At 36.7% G+C, this 25,429-nt stretch overlaps 1 protein-coding gene and 1 long non-coding RNA gene across 4 annotated transcripts in view; one reads left to right on the top strand and one right to left on the bottom strand.

Moving 5' to 3' along the window:
* Window positions 1–25,429, bottom strand: part of LOC101892876 (plasma membrane ascorbate-dependent reductase CYBRD1) — a 65,238-nt gene that overhangs the window by 37,630 nt on the left and 2,179 nt on the right. Inside the window, exon 1 of one of the 3 annotated variants that reach the window (XM_059131578.1) lies at window positions 22,890–23,160. The exons of 1 other annotated variant lie outside the window; for it this stretch is intronic. Coding sequence is in view for 1 of the 2 variants with exons in the window: in XM_005191127.4 (XP_005191184.1) it covers window positions 1,033–1,357 (325 nt within the window). In the remaining variant the exon portion in view is untranslated. Of the gene's footprint in view, window positions 1–1,032; window positions 1,597–22,889; window positions 23,161–25,429 lie in introns of those variants that run through there. One more of the 3 variants, XM_005191127.4, reaches the window with a different exon arrangement.
* LOC109614167 (uncharacterized) lies at window positions 22,619–23,391 on the top strand. Its single transcript, XR_002195412.2, has 2 exons — window positions 22,619–22,774; window positions 23,134–23,391. It is a non-coding gene; the product is annotated as an uncharacterized LOC109614167 (long non-coding RNA).

The following is a 25,429-nucleotide window of genomic DNA, read 5'->3' as shown; positions in this document are numbered from 1 at the left end:
GTTCAAGATTTTGAAAAACAAAACGCTCAAAGAAAGCGAAATAAGCATCCAACTCTCTTCAAATTTCACACACACAAACATTTTTGCTAACACAAGATCTGTTGTAAAGATGCTATACATCTGCAAACCCGTTCTGGTACCTCACCCACAAAGGGACAAATTTTTGCAATACTTTACTTTATATATATAATATTTATATCATATTTATTTAGGTCCAATACGAAATGGACAATATTGACCCATTCTTTCCAAACCCACTCCATAGAAGGTCAGGAGTTTGAAAATTCATAACAGAAGTCAAAAACCGACCGATACTTTTTTTACTTGATTTTTACTACAATAACCAATATTTCCTTTATGATATCGAAAAAAATTGCGGATTCTGGAACAGATTATTAAAACATTATTAAAAATGTTGTAATATTGTCCAATATATTTGTTCTTCTTTTAAGAATATTCATGTTATTTTCAATTTTCTGCCGATTTGACAAGTGAACTTTCATGATGTTGCAAAAAATTCCTGAATGCTTCGCAACTGAAAATGATAAGAAATTTTGTCTTGTCTAAAAAATCGTTTTCACCTATCTTTTACTTCAATCATTTATCTTCAGCGTTCAACATCGGCAGTGAGGTTTTCATTCCCAAACACGAAACTGGGCACGCATCGTTATTGCAATTTAATGTTTTTTCTTTTTGTTTTTTTTTTTTTTTATTTATATACATGCACTTGTTGCTCGTGTTGTTGCTGTTGCTTTTGTTGTTATTTTGAAATGGTTGTTATGGTCGATTGTCTGAAAACCACACATTTAGTGAAAATGAATTTAAGCCAACAACTCTGCAACTTTTACTAGGCAACAGCAATGGTTCATGGTTATCGTGCCAGTTTTCTAGCCTAACAACTCTTTTGACCGGGTAGGTGGCAAGAGGCGAAAGACGTTGAACAAAATTGCAAAAAAAAAACACAACAACAACGGCAGCATGTATTCCAGAATATACCACCATTTGATCTAGCATTACGACATATGACCTTACCTTTGGTAATGATGGTCACTGTTGTTGTTACCGTTGGTGGTGGTGCATTGGGATTGGGTTGTTGTAGCTGCTCGTTTATATCCATTTTCTTAAAATCCACTGTGTCCTCGGTTTTGGATGGTGTTTCCGATATTGGTGCTAAGGGTGCTCCCGTTGCTGCGGCAGGCACCGAAGTTGGCGGCATTGTTTCTGTTGTCGGACTAGTGACAGCAACTGTCATTGTTTCAGTTGCCACCGGGGTAATGATGGGTATTTCAACCGTCATCATATTTGTGTTGGAATTTTCACTACTAACATTTTTTTCAACTTCGTTGTTTGTCGACATTTTGTTAATTGTTTGAATTATGTTTTTTCATAAAATTTTAAAAATTACAATTTTTAAAAAACAATAAAATTCGAAAATTGTTTATGCACTCGCTATTGACCGTTCTTCATTCGTTGTTAATTGTTTTGGTTGTAATCCGTTTGTTTGTTTGTTTGTTTATATTATTCTCTTCGCGGCATTTGTTTTGTTGCCATTCGCTACCACAACTTGGCGTATTCACGTATAATTCACGACTGACAGTAATTGAAAATTTCTTGTTTTGAAAAAATTTACCCGCTCAAAATTGTTACTGCCCGCGGAACAGTGTTTGCTGCTACAAGTGTGAGTTTGCAGTCAGTCGTGGGGAACACATGCGAAACGGAACACCCAGTATGTACAGAGAGCACCATTTATTAACATGTAAACAAGTAAAAAAAGTATCGGTCGGTTTTGCCGACAGATGTATACCCCCAGCCAATGTTCGATTACTTAAAAATATTTTGACTTCTGTTATGATTATTCAAACTCTTGACCCTCTATGGAGTGGGTTTTGAAAAAATGGGCCAAAATTGTCCATTTTGTATCGGACCTAAATAAATTTGATATAAATATTGTGGCGTGCCAGATTTGGACTATATAGGTAACTTCTTTCATTTTACATGAGATATGTGATAATTTTTAATCAGATATAGTCGACCGATGTATTCCACGTTCATGCTTCATCTAATACAGATAAAAACAAGTAAGCAAAGGCTACAGTCGAGCGATAATAAACGATACAGTTTATATAGGCGAGATACTCGAAAGAATTCCACCAGATATTATGACAAATAATAAAAGAAACCCATCAGGTTTCGTTCTCTAATTTTCGAATAATCGCAACTTAAACTAATTTGCTCATTTCCAATTTATTGGTAGATGTTGCACTTAAATGGTCTTCCTAGATCTGGAACCAATATTTCCCAACGACCTACAATCTCTCAGAAGTGGCAAAAGATTAACATTCATTATTGGTTTTTGACTGAAACGCATCTATATGAGATACAGACATTTGACTATATTCTTCAACGAAATCAGCGTTAACGAAATAGTCAGAAGTGCGTCTTTCCTGTATTTGTGAATTCTCCAAAAAGTCTCTGGAATGGACATTTTCGTATTTTGTCTATAAATGTTGGCAAACTCCTTCACACATTGAATATTTTTGGATGGCCATCCAAAACTGCTTGGCTTTTGCAATGTCCGGTAACCCCCAATAAAATATGCGTAAGGATCGGGCGATAATTACGACCGGCTGACAATTTTGCAGTTTTTTGGTCCATTTCAACCCCTAAATATATGGCGATCATCTCCAAAAATGTAGGCATCTATTCTGACCCTCATCTAATCCCCATGCAAAATTTCGTAAGGATCGGGCCATAAATGAGATCTGTATATGATATCCTGATATCCTAACTACTTAGTTTTGTTAGCTGTAGAAATATTACCAAATGTTTAATTCAAAGTGAAAATATGCCAAAAATATGACAAAATTGAAAAAATATGAGAAAATTTTACAAAATCAATATTTTCATCTTTGGAGAGATATAATTTTTGCGATTTTTTTAGACGTTTTTTCTTTCCTGCCAAGAGACCATTCTAAATTAATGAGAACTGTCGAAATCAGTTCAGCCGTTCTCGACATATATGAGATCTTTCAAGCATATCTTCTTTGATAGACATATATATCGCACATATTTTGCTATATATCCGATTTTTTGGATGTTAACATCAACGTAAAGATCAGAAGTAACCTTGTCATGGCTTTGTGATTTCGCCGGGATTTAAAATATTCGCGTTTTAATGAAAAATTTTGAATTTTTTCAACACAAAAGATATGGTCTATTTTACCCGCTAAATATTATCCGATGACCACCAAAATTGGTAGGCTTCTTCCCCGCCCTAAACTCTAGCTACATGCGAAATTCCGTATTTGGTCCATTTCAACCCCTAAACATTTGGCGATCATCTCCAAAAGAAATAGGCTTCTATTCTGACCCTAACCCCAACTTCGTGCAAAATTTCGTTAGGATCGGGCCATAATTGCGACCTGTAGCGTGATTACAAATTAACATGGACAGACGGACGGACGAACATAGCTAGCTAGATCGACTCAGCTCGGCGAGCTAGGAAGATCCATATATACTTTCCTATATGGGAAACCAATATTTCGAGGTGTTCTGGCCCAATCAAACTTATAATACCCCCAACACATAGTGTTGTAGGGTATAAATATTAGTATGGCTAAAATTTTAAGAAAATCGAACATTTTTACCCAATTTATGGGAAATAATAAATTCCATACTCATCCTAGGTTCTGGTTGAGAGACATATATTTAGATATAGTAAGTTGTAAAGAATCGCTGAGTTGTTTTGCAATTTATGACAGATAAAACTATTGAAAATTGTGACCCTTTGTGGGTGAGGACCAGAGGGGGGATATATAGCATCTTCACACCAGATCTTGTGTTTGCAAAAATGTTTGTATGTGTGAAATTTGAAGAGAGTTGGATGCTTATTTCGCTTTCTTTGAGCGTTTTGTTTCTGAAAATCTTGAACACTATGTGGGGCAGGTAGCAAAAGAAATGGTCCGATCTCTACCATCTTTATAACAGATCTTGTGTTGATGGAAATATTGAGATATTGGAAGTCTGGACTGGAATCGGATGTTTATTTCGCTTTTTATGTGCTTCCTGGATATCCAAAATTTTGAGCTTTTGTGGGGGTGGTACCAAACGGAGAGGACCGATATATCCCATCTTCCCAGATCCAATTGTATCCGATATATACCAGATCTTGTGTTAGAAAAAATGTTTATATGTGTGAAATATAAAGAGAACCTGATGCTTATTTCAGATTTTATAATCGTTTTGGTTATTCAAAACATTGACCCTTTGTGGGGGAAGTACCAGAAGGAATGGACCGATATATTTCGTCTTAGAGCCAGACCTTGGGTTAATATAAATATTGGAATCTGTGAAAATTGAAGACAATCGGACTCTTTCATCATATTTTATAAAACTAGTAATTATTGAATATTTTGACCCTTTTTGGAGGAGGTACTTGATGGAGTGGACCGATATTGTCCATTTTTGCACCTGACCTAGAACTGACGTAAATATTAGGATTTGCAAAGTTGGAGCAAATCGGATTATAATTTCTCTTTCTGTGCAGAAAATATATTTTTTTTGGAAAATTTCGACTATTTGTGGGGGATGTACTGGAAGGAGATGACCGATATGTTCCATCTTAACACTAGACCTTGGGTTCATAAAATTAATGGGATGTGTGAAGAGAATTGGACTCCTACATCACATTTTATAAGAGTTGTAATTATTCAAAATTTTGACCCTTTGTGGGGGAGGTCCCTGATGGAGTGAACCGATATTTTCCATGTTGTCACCTGGCCTAGCACTGATGTAACTATTAGGATTCCCAAAGTTCGAGCAAAGTCGGATTATCGTTTCTCTTTCTGTGCAATTAATGAATTTCTTTGAAAATTTTGACACTTTGTGTGGGAGGTACCAGAAGGAGTGGACCGATATTGACCATTTCCGAACTCGATCGAAGTTTGACAAAAATATTACGATGCACCAACTTTGGGTCAAATCGGATACTCCCTTCGAGAGTTATCGTGCGCACCAGACGGACATCGCTAGATCGACTCCAAATGTCCTGAAACGGATTTGGTCCAAAGAGACCTAGGGTCTAAAACCGTCCAAAGAGACCTAGGGTCTAAAACCGTAATTTCGATGAGGCACGTTTTGGCCGTATCAAATGATATATACCCTCTGTAGCCATATGGCTGAGGGTATAAAAATATTTTACTGCACAGAAAGAGCAAGGATCATCCACTTGTGTTCAAACTTTGCAAATCCTAGTATTTGTATCAGTGCTAGGTCAAGTGCGAAAATTGCCAATATCTGTCAACTCCATCAAGCACCTCCCACACTAAACTTCCAAATTTTGAATCATTATAACTCTTATTAAATGTGAAAAAAAGTTCGATTGTCTTGCACACTTGAATATTTCTACCAACATAAGATCTGCTGTGAAGATCGTAGATAACGGTCCACACCCTCCCCCACAAAGGGTCACAATTTTGAATGACTATGAATCTCTTAAAACACGAAATGAGCATCCGATTACTTTCAAACCAAGCACAATAAAACGTTTTTAAGCTTTCTTAAAAATATTAAACATTTTATGACACCTACTGTATATTTAGTTTGAAGAGAGCGTGCATGACCGATATCTAAACATATATACACCTACATATCTGTGCAGTGTACACAAATGACTGTTTACATGGTCTATCTCATTTATCTTAGATATCAGTAACAACAATAACAACATTCGCTATGTAATTACTTCTAAAACATCTTTCAATGTTCATAACAGAACAGTGGAACAGTGCTTTGTAGGGCTGGGCAAATTCCTTTTCGGAAAACACTTTATACCCTCAGCCATATGGCAAGAGAGGGTATATATCATTTGATAGACCAAAACGTGCCTAATCGAAAAAAAGGTTTTAGGCCCTATATCACTTTGGACCAAATCAGTTTCAGAACATTTGGAGTCGATCTAGCGATGTCCATTCGTCTGTCTGTCTGGCTGGTGCACACTATAACTCTCGAAAGAGATTATCCGATTTAATCCAAACTTGGTTCATCGTAATATTATTTTCAAACTTAGATCGAGATCGGAGATGGGAAATATCGGTTCAATCCTTCGAGAACCTCCGCCACAAAAGGTCAAAATTTTCCAAAAAAAAAAAGAAAAATATTTTACTGCATAGAAAGAGAAAAGATAATCTGATTTGGCTCCAACTTTCCAAAAAAAGGAATAATATCGGTGCACTCCATTAAGTACCTCAACCACAAAGGGTCAACATTTTTAATAATTATAACCCTTATGAAATGTGATATAAGTCCGATTTTCTTCATTTTACACACATCACAAAATTTTTATTAACCCAAGGTCTGGTATGAAGATGGAATATATCGGTCCACTTCTTCTGGTACCTCCCCCACAAAGGCTCAAGATTTTTAATAACCATGAAGCACTAACATCAGACTTGGCACATCTCAATATTTTCATCAACACAAGGTCTTTGTCATTACGAACTTTAAATACGAAACGTGAAACAGTTCCAGTGAATAATGTCGCTAAAATCATGAAAATACCAAATATCGGGATGTACCGTCATATGGGGACTAAACGAAGACGTGGACCTGCATACGAAATTTTTTGCCATAGGTTGTAGTACCCATTTCGAACTTCAAATACCAAATTTGAAACGATTCCGGTGAATAATGTTGCTGAAATCATCAAAATGCCGAATATCGGGAGGTACAGTTATATGGGGGCTATACGAAAACGTTGAACGGCATGGCCGGTTCGTTCGAAAGATAGCGTGATTACAACAGACGGACATCGCTAGATCGTCTTAGAATTTTACGCTGATCCAGAATATATATATACCTTGTAGGGTCTATTATGAATATTTCGAGGAGTTAAAAACGGAATGACAAAGCTAATATACCCTCCATGGAATGGTGGAGGGCATAAAAATGGCGCATCCAACTCTCTTTCACACATTCAAACATCCAATCGACTTTGAAGATGACAGATATCTGCAAACCCCTTTTGGTACCTCCCTGTTCGATACCCGCGTCGCAGTGGCCGAAAAATGGCTCGTGAGCTGAACATATCGCAATATTCCATTCGGCAAATATTGAAAAATGAGCTCGGGGTAAAGCCATTGAAATTCCAAACAGCCATTGAAATTTCCAACAACAGAAAGAAAATAGATTCAAAAGAGCTAAAGAATTGTTTCGCTTGGCCGAAAGTGGTGAACTTCCGAATTTGGTTTTCTCCGATGAGAAAACATTCGTTGTCCAGCAGTTTGTAAACAAACAAATCGTGATCGTGTTTACTTGCCAAAGAGTTCAGTTGAAATTGTGCACCTTCGGTTGGCCACCAGAGCTCAAGTGCCGGCCATGGTGATAGTGTGGGCCGCCATAACAGCCGATGTCGGTCTCCGCTCGACCATCAAAATAAATACCGAATATTATTGCGAAAATATTCTGGAGGGTGTATTAAAGCCTTGGGCACGCAAACATTTTGGCCGCAGACCTTGAACTCAGCACCATCGAACTCAGCACGCAATGGCCATCCAAATCTCCGGATACCAAACCGTTGGACTATTGTGTCTGGAGTATTTTTGAAAGCAAGGTTGGCAGTAAAAAATACCAAAGCGTCGATCACTTCAAGCAAGCGCTTCGCCGGGAATGGGCCAAAATATCGCAGAGCAACATTCAGGCAACGCTTGACGGTTCCATTGGCCTTTTGAAGGCCATAATTCGTGCCAAAAGTGACCAATTCGAAGAAATCTAAACTTATTCTAAAATTTGATGCTGTTTCCGACATTTTTTGTTTTCATTCAATAAAATTTGAAAAAAAAATGTTTTTTTATTTTTTTATCTCATCATCAGGTACAGCTCGAAAATGCCTCCGCCAAATTTTATCGAGATCGGTTCAGATGTGTATATACATTCGATATACATCTTTATCCGGTATTAAGGTTATTGTTCCTCATTGGATAGATTTTTTCATATTTAACCGAATTTTTCCATTTGGTGAAACACGGATAAGCTCTACTAAATACGTTTAGCGGCGTAGGATATCATATAGTCGATCTCCGCCCGACTTTTGACCTTTCCGTACTGGTTTCCTAAAGACATTTTGTACGAGCTTATCTTTCTCAGTAGTAACTCGGTAGTTCTTACGGGGGCATATGAAGACATTGGAACTACTGAGTCAGTAGTGCATGTAAATACATTTGTACCAGGTTTCTCCGATTTTCTCACGGAGAAAATTGTCTATATAGGTCCACGATATCATATTACGGTACCACCGATATTCGGTATTTTAATAATTTTAGCTACATTTTTCAATGGAATTGTCTTAAAATCCACACAAGGAGTTCCTTCTGAGTACTTTAACCCCTGTAAGAGAATTGTCAGTATGGGTCCAAAATATCGCACAGCCACCATAAAATGGGGGGCCCCGAGATTCGGTATTATTTTAAAATATGATACTATTTCCGACATTTTTACATATTACGGCTGCGGAAAACAAAAATAACAAATCGGATGAACAATATATATGGGAGCTATAGCTATATCTGAACCGATCTTGATAAAATTTGGCAAAGATATTTCTGAGCTGTATTTGATATATTTCCCTGAATATCGATGTTACAGAGTGCATATTTCGGCTGTGGGTAACAAATAAAACATATCGGATGAACAATATATATGGGAGCTATAGCTATATCTGAAGCGATCTTCACTAAATTTGGCATACTAGCTTCTAGACTCAATTCCGTCGTATGTGCCAACTTCCATCCCATTTGGGCAAATAGTAGACGTTTGGTGCACAAAAAAAGTAAATCGGACGAAGTTATATATGGGAGCTATATCCAAATCTGAATCGATCTCGATAAAATTTGGCAAAGATATTTCTGAGCTGTATTTGATATATTTCCCTGAATATCTTTGTTACGGAGTGCATATTTCGGCTGTGGGTAACAAATAAAACAAATCGGATGGACAATATATATGGGAGCTATAGCTATATCTGAACCGATCTTCACTAAATTTGGCATACTAGCTTCTAGACTCAATTCCGTCGTATGTGCCAACTTCCATCCCATTTGGGCAAATAGTAGACGTTTGGTGCACAAAAAAAGTAAATCGGACGAAGTTATTTATGGGAGCTATATCCAAATCTGAATCGATGTCGATAAAATTTAGCAAAGGTATTTCTGAGCTGTATTTGATATATTTCCCTGAATATCGTTGTTACAGAGTGCATATTACGGCTGCGGAGGACAAAAATAACAAATCGGATGAACAATATATATGGGAGCTATAGCTATATCTGAACCGATTTCGAACCACCAAATTTGGCATAGTTATTTTCTGGCCTAATTTGGTTGTATGTGTAAAATTCCATACTATTCGGGCTGATATTACACGTTTGGTGCACAATAAAAGGTAAATCGGACGAAGTTATATATGGGAGCTATATCTAAATTTTTACCGATTTTCTCCAATTTCAATAGGTTTCGTCCTTGGGCCAAACAAATGTTGTTTGGAAAATTTCATCTCAATCGGATAATAAATGCGACCTGCATTTTGTTCACAAGAATACATGGACAGACGGACGGACGGACGGACAGACGGACTGACATGCATAAATCAACTTAGAAAGTGATTCTATGGATATCCTCAAAAGTAACTATGGGTCTATCTCGCTTCCTTTTGCCTGTTACAAACAAATGCACAAAGACATAATACCCTGACCACCTTGTGGTGTAGGGTATAAAAACACATTTTCTGAACTATCCTGACGTTTGTCCGCATTTGGTTTGGATCATACCCAACATTGTCGTCCTACGTAGGTCACACGCATAGGTAGTGCCATTGGACTCAGCTTTAATTGGTTTTCTATTAAATTGTCATTGGTGTCATGCACACAAATGGTGTTTTAGCAAAAGGCCTCTAGAGGGGCGGTCACAAAATAATGCTGTTCAAAATAAATATTGTAATACGTAGTAAAAAAAAACACACACACACAGACACAAACGTAGTAAACTAAGAATTAATATGTCTACACAAATCCCTGTGATGAGAAATTATACATTTCCCACCATTCTACATTAAATACTACAACAAACCAAAGAAAACAACCAGCCGGGCCAATTACAATTATTTATTATTCATTCTTAAAGAATGTTCATGTACGTCGTAAGTATGTAAGTACGATTATGTGACGACCACTTCGAAAACTGGAAACAATGAATGAATACATCATTAATTATTGCAAATTGAGTTTTTGTTTTAATAGATTCATTTAAATGATTATAAACTTGAAAACAAAACAAAAACTCTCAGAAAAGCTTTGGCATCGTTTTGAATAGACGTTTATTACTATATATGGGCAATTTCGAATTTGGAATTTAAATAATATTTTTATCAAGCTATTGCGGAAGTGCTATACAAAAGGAAATCAGAAGTGTTAAAATATCACGAAAGGGGGAGGAAATATAGTTTAATTACCTAAAGTATTAAATACCACAATTTGGAAGAAACTTGAAAATTCGAAAAAAAAAATCCATCGAAAAATACGGCTCAAATGAAACCCGTTATATGGGGGCCATACGAGGACTTGATCCTGCATTAGTAATATGTGTCATAGGGTTTCGTACTTTGTATACGAAATTTTAAACAATTCCGGCCAATAATGTCGCACAAATCATCAAAATACCGAATAACGGGAGGTACCGGTATGGAAGATAAATTACTTACAAAAAACACCTTGTGTGGATTTTCAGATAATTCCATACAAAAATTTGGCTAAAATCATCAAAATACTGAATATCGGCAGGAACTTTTATATAGGAATATATGATATCGTGGACCTATATAAACAACCCTCTTCCAGGGGGTAATATACTCACAAGGAACTCCTGTTTGTGGATTTTAAGACAATTTCATTGAAAATTTTGGCTGAAATTATCAAAATACCGAATATCGGGAGGTACCGTTAAATGGGAGATATACGATATCGTAGACCTATATACATAATTTTCTTCCGAGGCTTAAAGTACCCACAAGGAACTCCTTGTGTGGATTTTCAGATAATTCCATTGAAAAATGTGGCTAAAATCATCAAAATACCGCATTTTGGGGGGGTTAAGTTATATGGGGACTATACAGGGTGAGATAAAAAAACTGCAACGAAGTTCAACGCCTTATTTTTTACATTTTTTTTAATTTTATTGAATAAAATCAAAAAATGTCGGAAATAGCATCAAATTTTAGAATAAGTTTAGATTTGTTCGAATTGGTCAACTTTGGCACGAGTTATGGCCTTCAAACGGCCAATGAAACCGTCACACGCTGCCCGAATATTGCTCTGTGGTATTTTGGTCCATTCACGGTGAAACGCTTGCTTGAGGTAATCGACATTTTGGTATTTTTTAGTGCTAACCTTGCTTCTCAAACTACTCCAGACACAATAGTCAAACGGATTGTTATCCGGAGATTTTGATGGTCATTGTGTGCTGAAAATGAAGCGAGGAACCTCATTTTGTAACCATTCTTGGGTGGCGCGTGCTGAGTGCGATGGTGCTGAGTCCTATTGGAATGTCCAAGGTCTGCGGCTAAATGGCTTCAATACACCATCCAGAATATTTTCGCGATAATAATCGGCATTTATTCTGATGCCACGGTGTGGCGGCCCACACCATCACCATGGCAGACGCTTGAGTTCTGGTGGCCAACCGAAGGTGCACATTTTCAGTTGATTCCTTTGGCAAGTAAACACGATAATTTTGTTTGTTTACAAGCTGCTGCTGGACAACTGTTGCAAATGTTTTCTCATTCCAGAAAACCAAATTCGGCAGTTCACCACTTTCGGCCAAACGAAGCAACTTTTGAGTCTACCTATACCCTACACCACAAGGTGGTCATTTGTTTGTGCATTTCTTTGTAACAGGCAAAGGGAAACGAGATAGACCCATAGTTCCTTTTGATGATCTGCATAGAATCACATTCTGAATCGATTTATGCATGTTCGTCCGTCCGTCTGTCCATGTATTTTTGTAAACAAAGTACAGTTCGCATTTATTACCCGATTCAGATGAAATTTTGCACAAATCATTTGTTTGGCCCAAGGACGAGCCCTAAAAATTTAGATATAGCTCCCATATATATCTTCGTCCGATTTGCCTTTTATTGTGCACCAAACGTGTAATATCAGCCCGAATAGTATGGAATTTTGCACATACAACCAAATTAGTCCTAAAAAAAGGTATGCCAAATTTGATCGAAATCGGTTCAGATATAGCTATGGCTCCAATATACATTGTTCATCCGATTTGTTATTTTAATCCTACGCAGCCGTAATATGCACTCTGTAACAATAATATTTGAGGAAATTTATCAAATATAGCTCAGAAATACCTTTGCCAAATTTTATCAAGATCGGTTCAGATTTGTATATATCTCCCATATATAACTTCGTCCGATTTACCTTTGATTGTGCACCAAACGTCTAATATTTGCCCAAATGGGGTGGAATGTAGCACTTACGACCGAATTGAGTCTAGAAGCTTATATGTCATATTTGGCGAAGATCGGTTCAGATATAGTTATAGCTCCCATACATATTGTTCATCCGATTTCTTATATTTGTTACCCACAGCCGTAATATGCACTCCGTAACAACGATATTCAGGGAAATATATCAAATACAGCTCAGAAATATCTTTGCCAAATTTTCGGTTCAGATTTGGATATAGCTCCCATATATAAATCAAATGGGCAATACAAGTCCGAATTTAAAAGATAAAAATGCTTCGCCATATTTAGTCTTTTGAACTGTATAGTATTATTATAATCATAGCCTGTATGATTGAATTCGCCCATAAAAAACTTTTATTTGTTATGTGGAGCTCTACTAAATTAGCAAAGTGGTCTAGGGTATCATAAAGTCGGCCCGCCCGACTATAAGACTTTCTTTACTGATTTCTTTCTCTTACGGTGTAAGTTCTTGCACTTTTTGGAATTTCAATGGCTTTATCCCGAATTCATTTTTTTCAATATTTGCCGAATGGTAAACCACGAGCCATTTTTCGGCCACTGCGACGCAGGTTTCGATCAAGTCGCTTCTTTACTTTTCGAACCATTTCTGCTGATGTGGCTGTTTTCTTCCGTCGACTTCCTTGACGTCTGGCTACGCTACCAGCACCACGGTAATGAGCGAGGCACAAAAGATTCACATTTAAATGCTGGAGTGCTCTATATAATAAGTTGTCACTGGAATAATTTTAATAGCTGTCGGACGAGTGGCTTAGAAATGACAGCAGTCTGAAGTTGCTAAAATACTCATTCAATATAGGAAAATCACATCACAAATGTTTCCAATAAAAATCCATGGAATTTCTCATATAATAAATAATTATTGAATATATCATGCAGGCACACACAATCCATCAGTGGAATTCACAGCTGGGGATATTCAACGACAATTGAAGCTGTAGGTACCCCCACAAAAAAAAAAAACGACAACAAAGCCAAAAGTTGTCATAAAAAAATATTTATAAAAAAAAAAACTGGACATAAATATAATTTTCATTCATTCATTGCATTTTAATGTTGTTGACGGGCAGCACCAAGTTATTCGCTTCAAATTGAATTTTCGAAGATGAAAACGAAGGCGCATTCCATTGTCCAGCCGGTCACAATAGCAAAACTCTTAATCATGAGAACTGTACTTGGTCATCCGTCAACGTTTGTTATTAAAATGGGAATTTGGTTTTGCGGACATTTATGTCATCGTCGTCGTCTCCCTCATTGTTGTTGTTTTTGTTTTGTTACCCCACCACCGCCAAACACCACTGAAGTGAGGGGGGTGGCGAGTTGCAATATTTCTAGTATTTTTATTTAATAATTGTTAATGGCGAATTGTGTTTAGCGTAATGACCGGCACCGGTCATAACAATTATTGTGGCCAAATGGCAGGTCGGGAATGCTACAATGTGTTATGTCGTTCCGTCACCATTGGTAGCGTCGTAAACTAGGGGGGTGTATAAATATGTGAATTCATATACAACAACAACTCTTTGGCGTTAATCACTTGTTCCACAGCGCATTTGTTTATAGTTTTTTATGCCCCCCACCATACATAGTATGGAGGGTTTATTAAGTTCGTCATTCCGTTTGTAACTCATCGAAATAATCATTTTAGACCCAAGAAAATATATATATTCTTGATCAGCGTAAAATTCTAAGACGATTTACCCATGCCCGACCGTCTGTCCGTCTGTCCGTCTGTTCTGATCACGCTACAGCCTAAACGAATTAAGATAGGAAGCTAAAACTTTGCACAGATCTCTCTTTTGTCTGCAGGCAGGTCAAGTTCGATATTCGGTATTTTGATGATTTTAGCCACATTTTCCAATGGAATTATCTGAAAATCCACACAAGGAGTTTTTTGTGAGCACTTTAACCCCTGATAGGGATTTGTCTACATATAAGTCCACAATATCGAAAATCCCCCCATATATCGGCACCTTCCGATACTAGGTATTTTAAAGATTTTAACAGAATTTTCAATAAATTTTATTTTATTGAAAATTTTCTAATTCGTTCCAAATGGTGGAGGATATTCAAAGTTCGGCCCGGCCGAACTTACTGCCTTTTTACTTGTTCTGCATTAGATGGGTCGGTCACATAAAAATGTGGATTTACATTCGAAGAAAATTTTGGAGAAAAAAAATCGAATTCCATATATTTGAAATAAAAAAGAAGTAAAAAAGCAGCTAAGTTCGGTCGGGTCGAGCTTTTAATATCCTCCACCATTTCGAAGAAAATTGAGAATTTTCAAAAAAAAAAAAATCCGAAAACTACAACTTAAATGAAAACCGTTATATGGGTACTATACGAAGACGTGGACCTGCATACGATTTTTTTTGTCATAGGCTGTAGTGCCCATTACAAACTCCAAATACGGAATTTGTTACAATTCCGGTGAATAATGTCGCAAAAATCATGAAAATACGGAGTATCGGGAGGTAACGTCATATGGAGGCTATACGAAGACGCGGACCTGCATACAATTTTTTTTTGCCACAGGTTTTAGTACCCCCTTAGGATCTTCCAGTACGAAATTTTAAACGATTCCGGTGAATAGTGTTGCTGAAATCATTAAAATATCGAATATCGGGAGGTACCGTTATATGGGGGGCTATATGAAGACGTGGACCTTCATATACAAATTCTTGTCATAGGCTCTAGTACCCATTACGAACATCAAATACGAAATTCGAAATAATTCTAAATAATGTCGCAAAAATCATCGAAATACCGAATATCGGGAGGTACCGTTATATGGGGGATATACGAAGCTCGGAACCTGCATACAAAATTTTTTGCCACAGGTTTTAGTACCGATTAGGATCTTCCAGTACGAAATTTGAAACGATTCCGGTTAAAAATGTTGCTGAAATCACCAAAATACCGAATATCGGGAGGTACCGTTATATGGGGGCTATACGAAAACGTAGACCGACATGGCCCATTTACGAGCTTAACCTGCCCACTGGTAAACTATGCATGTATGCAAAATCTTAGCCTTCTATCTCAATTCGCTCGAAAGATAGCGTGATTACAACAGACAGGCGGACATCGCTAAATCGTCTTAGAATTTTACGCTGATCCAGAATATGTAGGGCCTATTATGAATATTTCGAGAAGTTACAAACGGAATGACAAAGTTAATATACCCTCCATAGAATGGAGGAGGTTATAAAAATTGTGGACAATTGAAGTTATGGAGACTAGACAAGTCTGAAGACAAGAGGTGTGGTGGAAGGAGGATCATGTGCACAGGGACACAAAAGAATTAACACAAGAGAAATTACTAGTTCGTATCTTTCATCTTTCAAAAATTCACCTTTACTTGGTAAAGATGTCAAACTTGATTCAGAATTTCGTGAGGTGAACATATCGCAATAATCCATTCGAAAAATATTGAAAAATGAGCTCGGGGTAAAGCCATTGAAATTCCAAAAAGTGCAAAAACTTACTACGCAATAGAAAGAAAATGGACTTAAAAGAGCTAAAGAGTTGCTTCGCTTGGCCGAAAGTGGAGAACTGCCAAATTTGGTTTTCTCCGATGAGAAAACATTCGTTGTCCAGCAGTTTGTAAACAAACAAAATGATCATGTTTACTTGCCAAAGAGGTCAGCTGAAAATTTGCACCTTCAGTTGGCCACCACAACTCAAGCGCTGGCCTTGGTGATGGTGTGGGCTGCCATAACAGCCGATGGTCGCTCTCCGCTCGTATAAATCGACCAACAGGACTCAGCACCCGCCACCCAAGAATGGTTACAAAATGAGGTTCCTCGCTTCATTTCCAGCGCCCAATGGCCACCAAAATCTCCGGATACCAATCTGTTGGACTATTGTGTCTGGAGTATTTTGGAAAGCAAGGTTGGTACTAAGATATACCAAAGTGTCGGGAATGGATCAAAATACCACAGAGCAACATGCGGACAGCGTGTGACGGTTTCATTGGCCGTTTGAAGGCCATAATTCCTGTTCGTTATCCTAAAGTTTGATGCCATCTCCGACATTTTTAGCTTTCATTCAATAAAATTTAAACAAAAATGTAAAAATTATGGCATTTGACTTTGTTGCAGTTTTTTTTTATCTCACCCTGTATATGTTATAAACATCGTTTAACGCCGTCCTAGCTATTATTCTATCTATGGGTTTAAAAAGAGATACTAATTTCTGAAACCTGGCCTTTCAACGATTTTAAACGGTTACCATTCCCAGCAGCACATTCCGGCAACACGACGACCATTGCGATGCTTATTGTTACAACTTGTTGAGGATTCAAATGCATTTGGTGCAATTTTCGAACTTTTCTGGCTATTTAAAGATTTCACGTCCAAGTTATGTACACTTAGTAGATGGTTTATATAATTTGAGCTTTATACTGGTTTTCGAAAACTGAAATCATAAAAAAATTACCCATATGCGAATGGAAAGTTAGAAATTCTCACCTTTTCCATCATACTGATATACCACCTTTATTTACAACAACCGTTGCAAATTTTGTAATTTATTTTTATATCCTCCAGCATACTATGGAGGGTATATTAACTTTGGTATTCCGTTTGCAACTCCTCGAAATACTCATGTCAGACCCAACAATATATATATATATTTATATATATATATATATATATATATATATATATATATATATATATATATATATATATATATATATATATATATATATATATATATATATATATATATATATATATATTCTTGATCAGCGTAAAATTCTAAGACAATTTAGCCATGTTCGTCTGTCTGTCTGTTGTAATCACGCTATCTTCTCAACGAATAGAGGTAGAAGGCTAAAATTTTGCACAAATGTATATTTTGCCAGTAGGCAGGTTAAGTTCGTAAATGGGCCATGTAGGTCCATATAGCCCCCATATAACGGTACCTCCCGATATTCGGTATTTTGATGATTTTAGCGACATTATTCACCGGAATTGTTTCAAATTTGGTATTTGAAGTTCGCAATGAATACTAAAGCCTAAGACAGAAAATTTTAGCGACATTATTCACCGGGATTGTTTTAAATTTGGTGTTTGACGTTCGTAATGAATACTACAGCCTAAGGCAGAAAATTGTCTATGCAGGTCTATATAGCCCCCAGGTCGTATAGCCCGCATATAACGGTACCTCGCAATATAACGGTACCTGGCATTTGAAGTTCGAAATGGATACTACAACCTAAGACAGAAACTTGTCTGTGCAGGTCCACGTCTTCGTATATGCCTCCCTATATTCGCTATTTTATGATTTTAGCGACATTATTCACAGGGATTGTTTTAAATTTGGTGTTTGACGTTCGTAGTGAATACTACAGCCTTAGACAGAAAACTGTTTGTGCAGGTCCAAGCCTTCGTATAGCCCTCATATAACGGTACTTCCGGATAATCGGTATTTTGATGACTTTAGCTACATTATTCACCGATTTTTTTCTAAGTTTCACATTTGAATGTTGTGATGGCTTATGACAAATGTTACTTATGCAGGTCCATGTCGTCGTATAGACCCTAATATACGGCTACATTCGGTATTTTTAAGATTTTAACAGAATTTTTAACGGATTGTATTGTTTTTCAGAATTGCCAAATTCGTTCCAAATGGTGAAGGGTATTCAAAGTTCGGCCCGGGCGAACTTTCAGCTTTTTTACTTGTTCTTTTTAAAAATATCATCATATTGAGATGCATCTGCATGTGGAGAAATAATACAGTCAAAATCAACAGATTCGTCTGATTCGGATTCTGCTTCAGTCAGAACCATTTGACTATTTTTGTTAGCGGAAAATTTGTTTTTAATATTTCTTTGGTACATTTTATATATATATTTTTCTAATAAGAAGATAAGTAGATTTTTTTTTTGGAAATCGGAAAACTCATGGTAGAATTTCTACCATGGGAGAACTGATACAATTGTATACGTAAATGTTCATCTACTCATTATAAATGTTAGGGACCTTAAAGAAATGGGTTGAAAGATTACAGCAATCATTATTTAGGTCTTTTTAGGGATTTATATTATTCTGCTTGATGAACCGTGTTTATCACTTGGGTATCAAAATACATAGGTGTGCCGTTGTTACTACGAACATCACACTTCCACCAGCTGTTATTAGTTGACTTCATCCAACCGAGAATACCTTCAGTTTCAACAGCCATGCGCCGTGTTATTAAATATTGGCTTTCGCAAAAGGGAATCACGATTTGTTGCTTCTATGCCGCACAAACCTTGGCTGCATTTCAATGCATTTGGAAGAATATCATCACAGGCGAATAGCAGTAGAAAAAAATTATATATTTTTTTCTTTGTTATATAATTGAATCACTGGCCGTTTTACATACCGGCAATTAGCTATCAGTTGCAAGCAAGCGGTGTATAAATATGGAAAGGTGGACAGCCAAACGACATGGTTATTTAGGAATACAGGCAATGGGCAACTATCTGTGTCATATGTATATTGCGTTTTAACTGATAACCACTGATGGCTTGACGATCCATAAAAGTTTAAAGCTATCTATGGTGATTTATGAGTTTAGTGAACTTCTGATGCATCGGAAGGTATTACAATGGAAATTTTCTTACGGCAGGTTAGGTAGTGTTATTATGGAATATGCTTATGAGGTATTACTTACGATAGAAAATAATAATAATAATAATACAATAATTGAAAGGAATGTGACATCTGTGGACAAAAGGTAGACTTATATATCTAATCTTATTTAATTGTTGTCGGTTATGAAATCCTTGGGTAACCTGCTTGTCTTAATAATCATAGATATTAACATGATATGATATTTTTCTTAATATTAACAATTGATTGAGGCTGTTCTGAAGTTATATCTTATTTTATAAATATTTTCTAAAGAATTAATAATCACCAAAGTATGCTATTTGAAACTCTTTATATCCATCGATAATACATCTCTGGACCGCGGTCTTATTTTCTTCCATCGCCTGTCCTAACCCACTTCAAAACCAGTAAAGAAAGCCTTAAAGTCGGGCGGGGCCGACTTTATGATACCCTACACCACTTTGCTAATTTAGTAGAGCTCCGTATGACAATTAAACGTTTTTATGGGAGAATTCAATCACACACGCTATGGTTATAATTATAATTTAAAGTTCAAAAGACTAAATATGCCGAAGCATTTGTATCTTTTAAATTCGGACTTGATTTGAAATCGGATAAAGATATATATGGGAGCTAAATCGAAATCTGAACCGATCTCAATAAAATTCGGCAAAGATATTTCTGAGCTGTATTTAAGATATTTCACTGAATATCGTTGTTACGGAGTGCATATTACGGCTGTGGGTAACAAATATTACAAATCGGATGAACATTATATATGGGAGATATAGCTATATCTGAACCGATTTTCACCAACTTTGACATACTAGTTTCTAGACTCAATTCGGTCGTAAGTGCCAAATTTCATCCTATTTGGGCAAATATTAGACGTTTGGTGCACAATCAAAGGTAAATCGGACGAAGTTATATATGGGAGATATATACAAATCTGAACCGATCTTGATAAAATTTAGCAAATGTATTTCTGAGCTGTATTTGATATATTTCCCCAAATATTGTTGTTACAGAGTGCATATTACGGCTGCGGAGGACTAAAATAACAAATCGGATGAACAATATATATGGGAGCTATAGCTATATCTGAACCGATTTCGATCAAATTTGGCATACTTATTTTAAGGCCTAGTGTGGTTGTATGTGCAAAATTCCATACTATTCGGGCTGATATTACACGTTCGGTGAACAATTGAAGGAAATCGAACGAAGATATGTAAGGGGGCTATATCTACATTTTGACCGATTATCTCCAATTTCAGTAGGGTTCGTCCTTGGTCCAAACAAATGATTTGTGCAAAATTTCATCGGGATAGGGCAATAAATGCGAACTGTACTTTGTTTACAAAAATGCATGGACAGACGGACGGACGGAAATGCATAAATCGACTCAGAATGTGATTCTATGCAGATCATCAAAGGGAACTATGGGTCTATCTCGTTTCCTTTTGCCGGCTACAAACAAATGCACAAAGACATAATACCCTGACCACCTTGTGGTGTAGGGTATAAATATGCCGAAAAAACCCAACGTATTACCTTTCACTACATTACCTTTGCTTCAGCAGTACGCCTATCCCATAACATTACGCGCAGACTTAGAACGGCTAACACGTCACTATTCAATAACAGAATGTCTATATGGCCCATCACTTTATAGGGTGAGATAAAAAAAATGCAACAAAGTTAAACGCCATAAGTTTTACATTTTTTTTAAATTGAATTAAAGAAAAAATTTTCGGAAATAGCATCAAATTTTGAATAAGTTTAGATTTGTTTGAATTGGTCACCTTTGGCACGAACTATGGTCCTCAAATGGGCGATCAAACCGTCACACTCTGCCCGAATGTTGCTCTGCGGTATTTTGACCCATTCTCGGTGATCGAAACTTTGGTATTTTTTAGTGCCAACCTTGCTTTTCAAAATACTCCAAACACAATAGTCCAACGGATTGGTATCCGGAGAATTTGGTTGCCATTGTGCGCTGGAAATGAAGCGAGCAACCTCATTTTGTAACTATTCTTGGGTGGCGCGAGCTGAGTGCGATGGTGCTGAGTCCTGTTGGAATGTCCAAGGTCTGCGGCCAGAATGTTTGCGTGCCCAAGGCTTTAATACACCCTCCAGAATATTTTCGCGATAATATTCGGCATTTATTCTGATGTCACGGTCGATTAATACGAGTGGAGAGCGACCATCGGCTGTTATGGCGGCCCACACCATCACCATGGCCGGCGCTTGAGTTCTGGTGGCCAACCGAAGGTGCACATTTTCAGCTGACCTCTTTGGCAAGTAAACACGATCATTTTGTTTGTTTACAAGCTGCTGGACAACGAAGGTTTTCTCATCGGAAAAAACCAAATTCGGCAGATCACCACTTTCGGCCAAGCGAAGCGACTCTCCAGCTCTTTTGAGTCGATTTTCTTTCTGTTGCGGTGTAAGTTTTTGCACTTTTTGGAATTTGAATGGCTTTACCCTGAGCTGATTTTTTAATATTTGCCGAATGGAATATTGCGATATGTTCAGTTCACGAGCCATTTTTCGGCCACTGCGACGCGGGCTACTTTTCGAACCATTTCTGCTGATGTTGCTGTTTTCTTCAGTCCACTTCCTTGACGTCGGGCTACGCTATTAGTATCACGCTAACGAGCGATGGTACGAGACACAAAAGATTTATTCACATTTAAATGCTGGAGTGTTCTAACGATAGCCACTTGTGGTTTTACAGCCAAATATAAAGAAATCAGACTATCACGCTTGAATTCCATCAAGGATAACCTTTTTTTTCTGAAAAATTCTAACAAAAATGCTTTGGTACAATTGTAAAAAATATAATGAGCTGTCACTGGAATAATTTTAACAGCTGGGCTTTGAAATGACAGCAATCTGAAGCTGGTTGCATTTTTTTCATCTCACCTTGTATTATACGCTGAGCTAAGCTAAATACGGAATTAATTTCACTTTCAATTGTAATTCATTTCTATGATATGCCCGATATTTTGTATGTAAACGTACTTTTATACAAGTCTCGTACAATATCAAACTTAATTTAAAAAAAAAATCATTTATTTAAGCATTTTAAAAAAGAAATAAAAATTCCCCTAGCCTTATTTAGTGCCTTTCTAGCATGTGCATTGAATTTGAACATTTTTTAAGCCGTATTACCCAATTTTATCTTTGTCTAAAAAGGTGTGATTTTTTTCATACATCGTCGCGTTGCCAACTTTTAGTTTCTTTAAAAAACAAACTTTCGGCAACCCTTACACAAGCAGATAAAGAGAAATAAATACCTATGAAGAGAATAACAATAATTCTCTTTGAATCATCGTTCGCTTGTTATCTCCACAAAAATACATAAACAACAAAAATCTCTCAATGTCAAATAAGAACTCTTCTCCCTATCTCCAAACGTTCTGTTGAATTTCTAATAAACGTTGCGTGAATGTGTGTGTTTGTCTATCGCAAATAAAGAAATATCCAAAAATTAATAAAAACAAAAACAATATTGTTGTCCATTCATCTAGCTACGTTCGTGGCTAAAGTGTTCAATCGATAATATGGAACAAATTCTACATTGTAAATAGTAAAAACATATGGAATATTCAAAAGTACGTGTGGGTACCCTACTCCATACACTTGTTTACAAAAAAAAAAGAAAACATCTCGGCGACGATAAGCGTTTTTACCGTTAAAAAATTAAAAAAATAAATTTATTCAACTTACCTTGAAATATGGCTGCGTGAAAAGAGAGATAAATATGGAATATTATATAGGTATTTTTTCGGCTGCAGAATTTTTAGCAAGAAGCAGTGGAACCGGAATTTATTTAAAAAAGATTATTTTTCTATACCCTACTAAAGCACAACAAATAAGCCACTGAGGCAACGTCAGCTGAAATGTCTTTGTTCCAAACTGTTTTGTTCCGTTCTGGCGGAGCGTTGATGGTTTGGAATTGTTTTTTTTTTAGGTGAACAAGAACCCCCCAGCTTATGAACCGAATTCATCCAACAACACCACACAACTGTGAAATTAAACGCGGAGAGAGTGGATGGAGAGAAAGAGTGGCGGCGAGAACGCTATTACATTTATTGTATTCGTTTTGTGTTTTTGATAGCTGTGCCGCTGTTGCTTAAAGATGCTTAGCCATTTGTTTTTTGGCAATAGCGGGGAATATTCCGCCGAAATGTTTATAAAGACATGAATAAATGCTCTGTAAATAATCCTATCTTTCACATTTTATTTTTTTTAATTGACGTATTATAAACGCTCACAAATTGCCATAACTGCTTTTAGAGAGTTATATTTCTTTTTTGTTTTAAGTCTGCTTATTGGCTTTATTTATAAGTTTAAGTATTACTCATTCAGTACACCAGTTTCTTCTTTATTAATATCAGCAAAAAAAGCAACAAGTAATAATGCAGTACATCAGAGTTGTGCAATAATGAGCACCTCAGTGTGCGTTGAAATAAATTGTTGGGAAACCGAGACAATATTTTTTCGAGAGGGAGGTTGAAAGCCATTCTATCAACCACACACAATATATTTGATTAAGGAAAACATAGCTGACATGGCCCAAGGTCCATTACTGTGTTCGACATAACTGAAAAGTGAACATATTTTTAAAATAAAAGAGACTAATGTAGATGAGAGAGATTTGTTAAACAGAGATCTTTTTAATACAGTCCACAATGTGGACTCCACATGAAATAAGATAAGAACATGTGATAAGCAGACTTCAGCACAGAAGACTGTGGTGGTCCCATATACATTTTCGGCCGATTTCATGTATTTGATGTACCAAACACGTTATGTATCTCTAATTTCAATGAAATTTGGAATGTGTAACGGAATTTAAAACGAATATACATTTGTCAAATTATATTGAAATCGATTCAGATTTGGACATAGCTCCCATATATATTTTCGACCGATTTCAAATATTTGATGCACCAAACACGATACGTATGAAGTTCATAATTTGTGGCGGAATTTGGTTCCAATAATAAATTTGACAAATTAATTAGAAATTGGTTAAGATTTGGATATAGCTCCCATATATGAGTGACTAAATTTGGTACAAAAGTAAAGCTGCAAGTACATAAGAAGCTTGAAGTCATGGCTAGGCATATTTTGTAACATTTCATAAAGGGAGTACAGAGCCGCGCTAAAATCCTGCCGTCGTTATCCATTATAACTTGTCATTAATATGCCTAGCCTTGACTTCAAGCCTTTTATGTACTTGCACAAGTTTGTCAAATTATATTCAAATCGTTTGCAAACAAAGAACAAAATGATCGTATTTACTTGCCAAAGAGGTCAGCTGAAAATGTGTACCTTCGGTTGGTGTGGGCCGTCATAACAGCCGATGTTCGCTCTCCGCTTGTATTCATCGACTGTGGCATCAGAATAAATGTCGAATATTATCGCGAAAATATTCTGGAGGGTGTATTGAAGCCTTGGGCACGAAAACATTTTGGCCGCAGACTCTCAGCACGCCTCACCCAAGAATGGTTACAAAATGAGGTTCCTCTCCGGATACCAATCCGTTGGACTATTGTGTCTGGAGTATGTTGGAAAGCAAGGTTGGCACTAAAAAATACCAAAATGTCGATTACCTCAAGCAAGCGCTTCGCCGGGAATGGGCCAAAATACCGCAGAGCAACATTCGGGCAGGGTGTGACGGTTTCATTGGCCGTTCGAAGGCTATAATTCGTGCAAAAGGTGACCAATTCGAACAAATCTAAACTTATTCTTATTTTTTTGCTTTCATTCAATAAAATTTAAAAAAATGATGGCGCTTGAATTTGTTGCAGTTTTTTTTATCTCACCCTGTATATCATGTCTGCAGGACTTTTGGTATTGAAAATGGCCATGTAGGTACACGTTTTGGTATAGCCCCCGTATAATGGTACCTCCCTATTTTGATGATTTTAGCGACATTATTCAGCGGAATTGTTTTAAAATTTGGTATTTGAAGTTCATAATAGATAATACAGCCTAAGACAGAAAATTGAACTGTTTCAAATTTCGTATTTAAAGTTCGGAATCGTTACTACATCCTATGACAAAAAAGTACTTATGCAGCACCAGGTCTTTGTATAGCTTCCATATGATGGTTTTCATTTAAGCGCTATTTTTCGGCGGATTTTCTTTTTTAAATTTTCAAGTTCCTTCCAAATGGTGGAGGTTATAAAAAGTTCTGCCCGGCCGAACTTAGCTGCTTTTTTTACTTGTTTAATTTCACCCAATTGTAATATTATCCA

This window comes from Musca domestica, unplaced genomic scaffold (genome assembly GCF_030504385.1).
Source record: "Musca domestica strain aabys unplaced genomic scaffold, Musca_domestica.polishedcontigs.V.1.1 9, whole genome shotgun sequence".
Taxonomy (NCBI): Eukaryota; Metazoa; Arthropoda; class Insecta; order Diptera; family Muscidae; genus Musca; species Musca domestica.
This window is presented reverse-complemented; position numbering and strand designations above follow the sequence as displayed.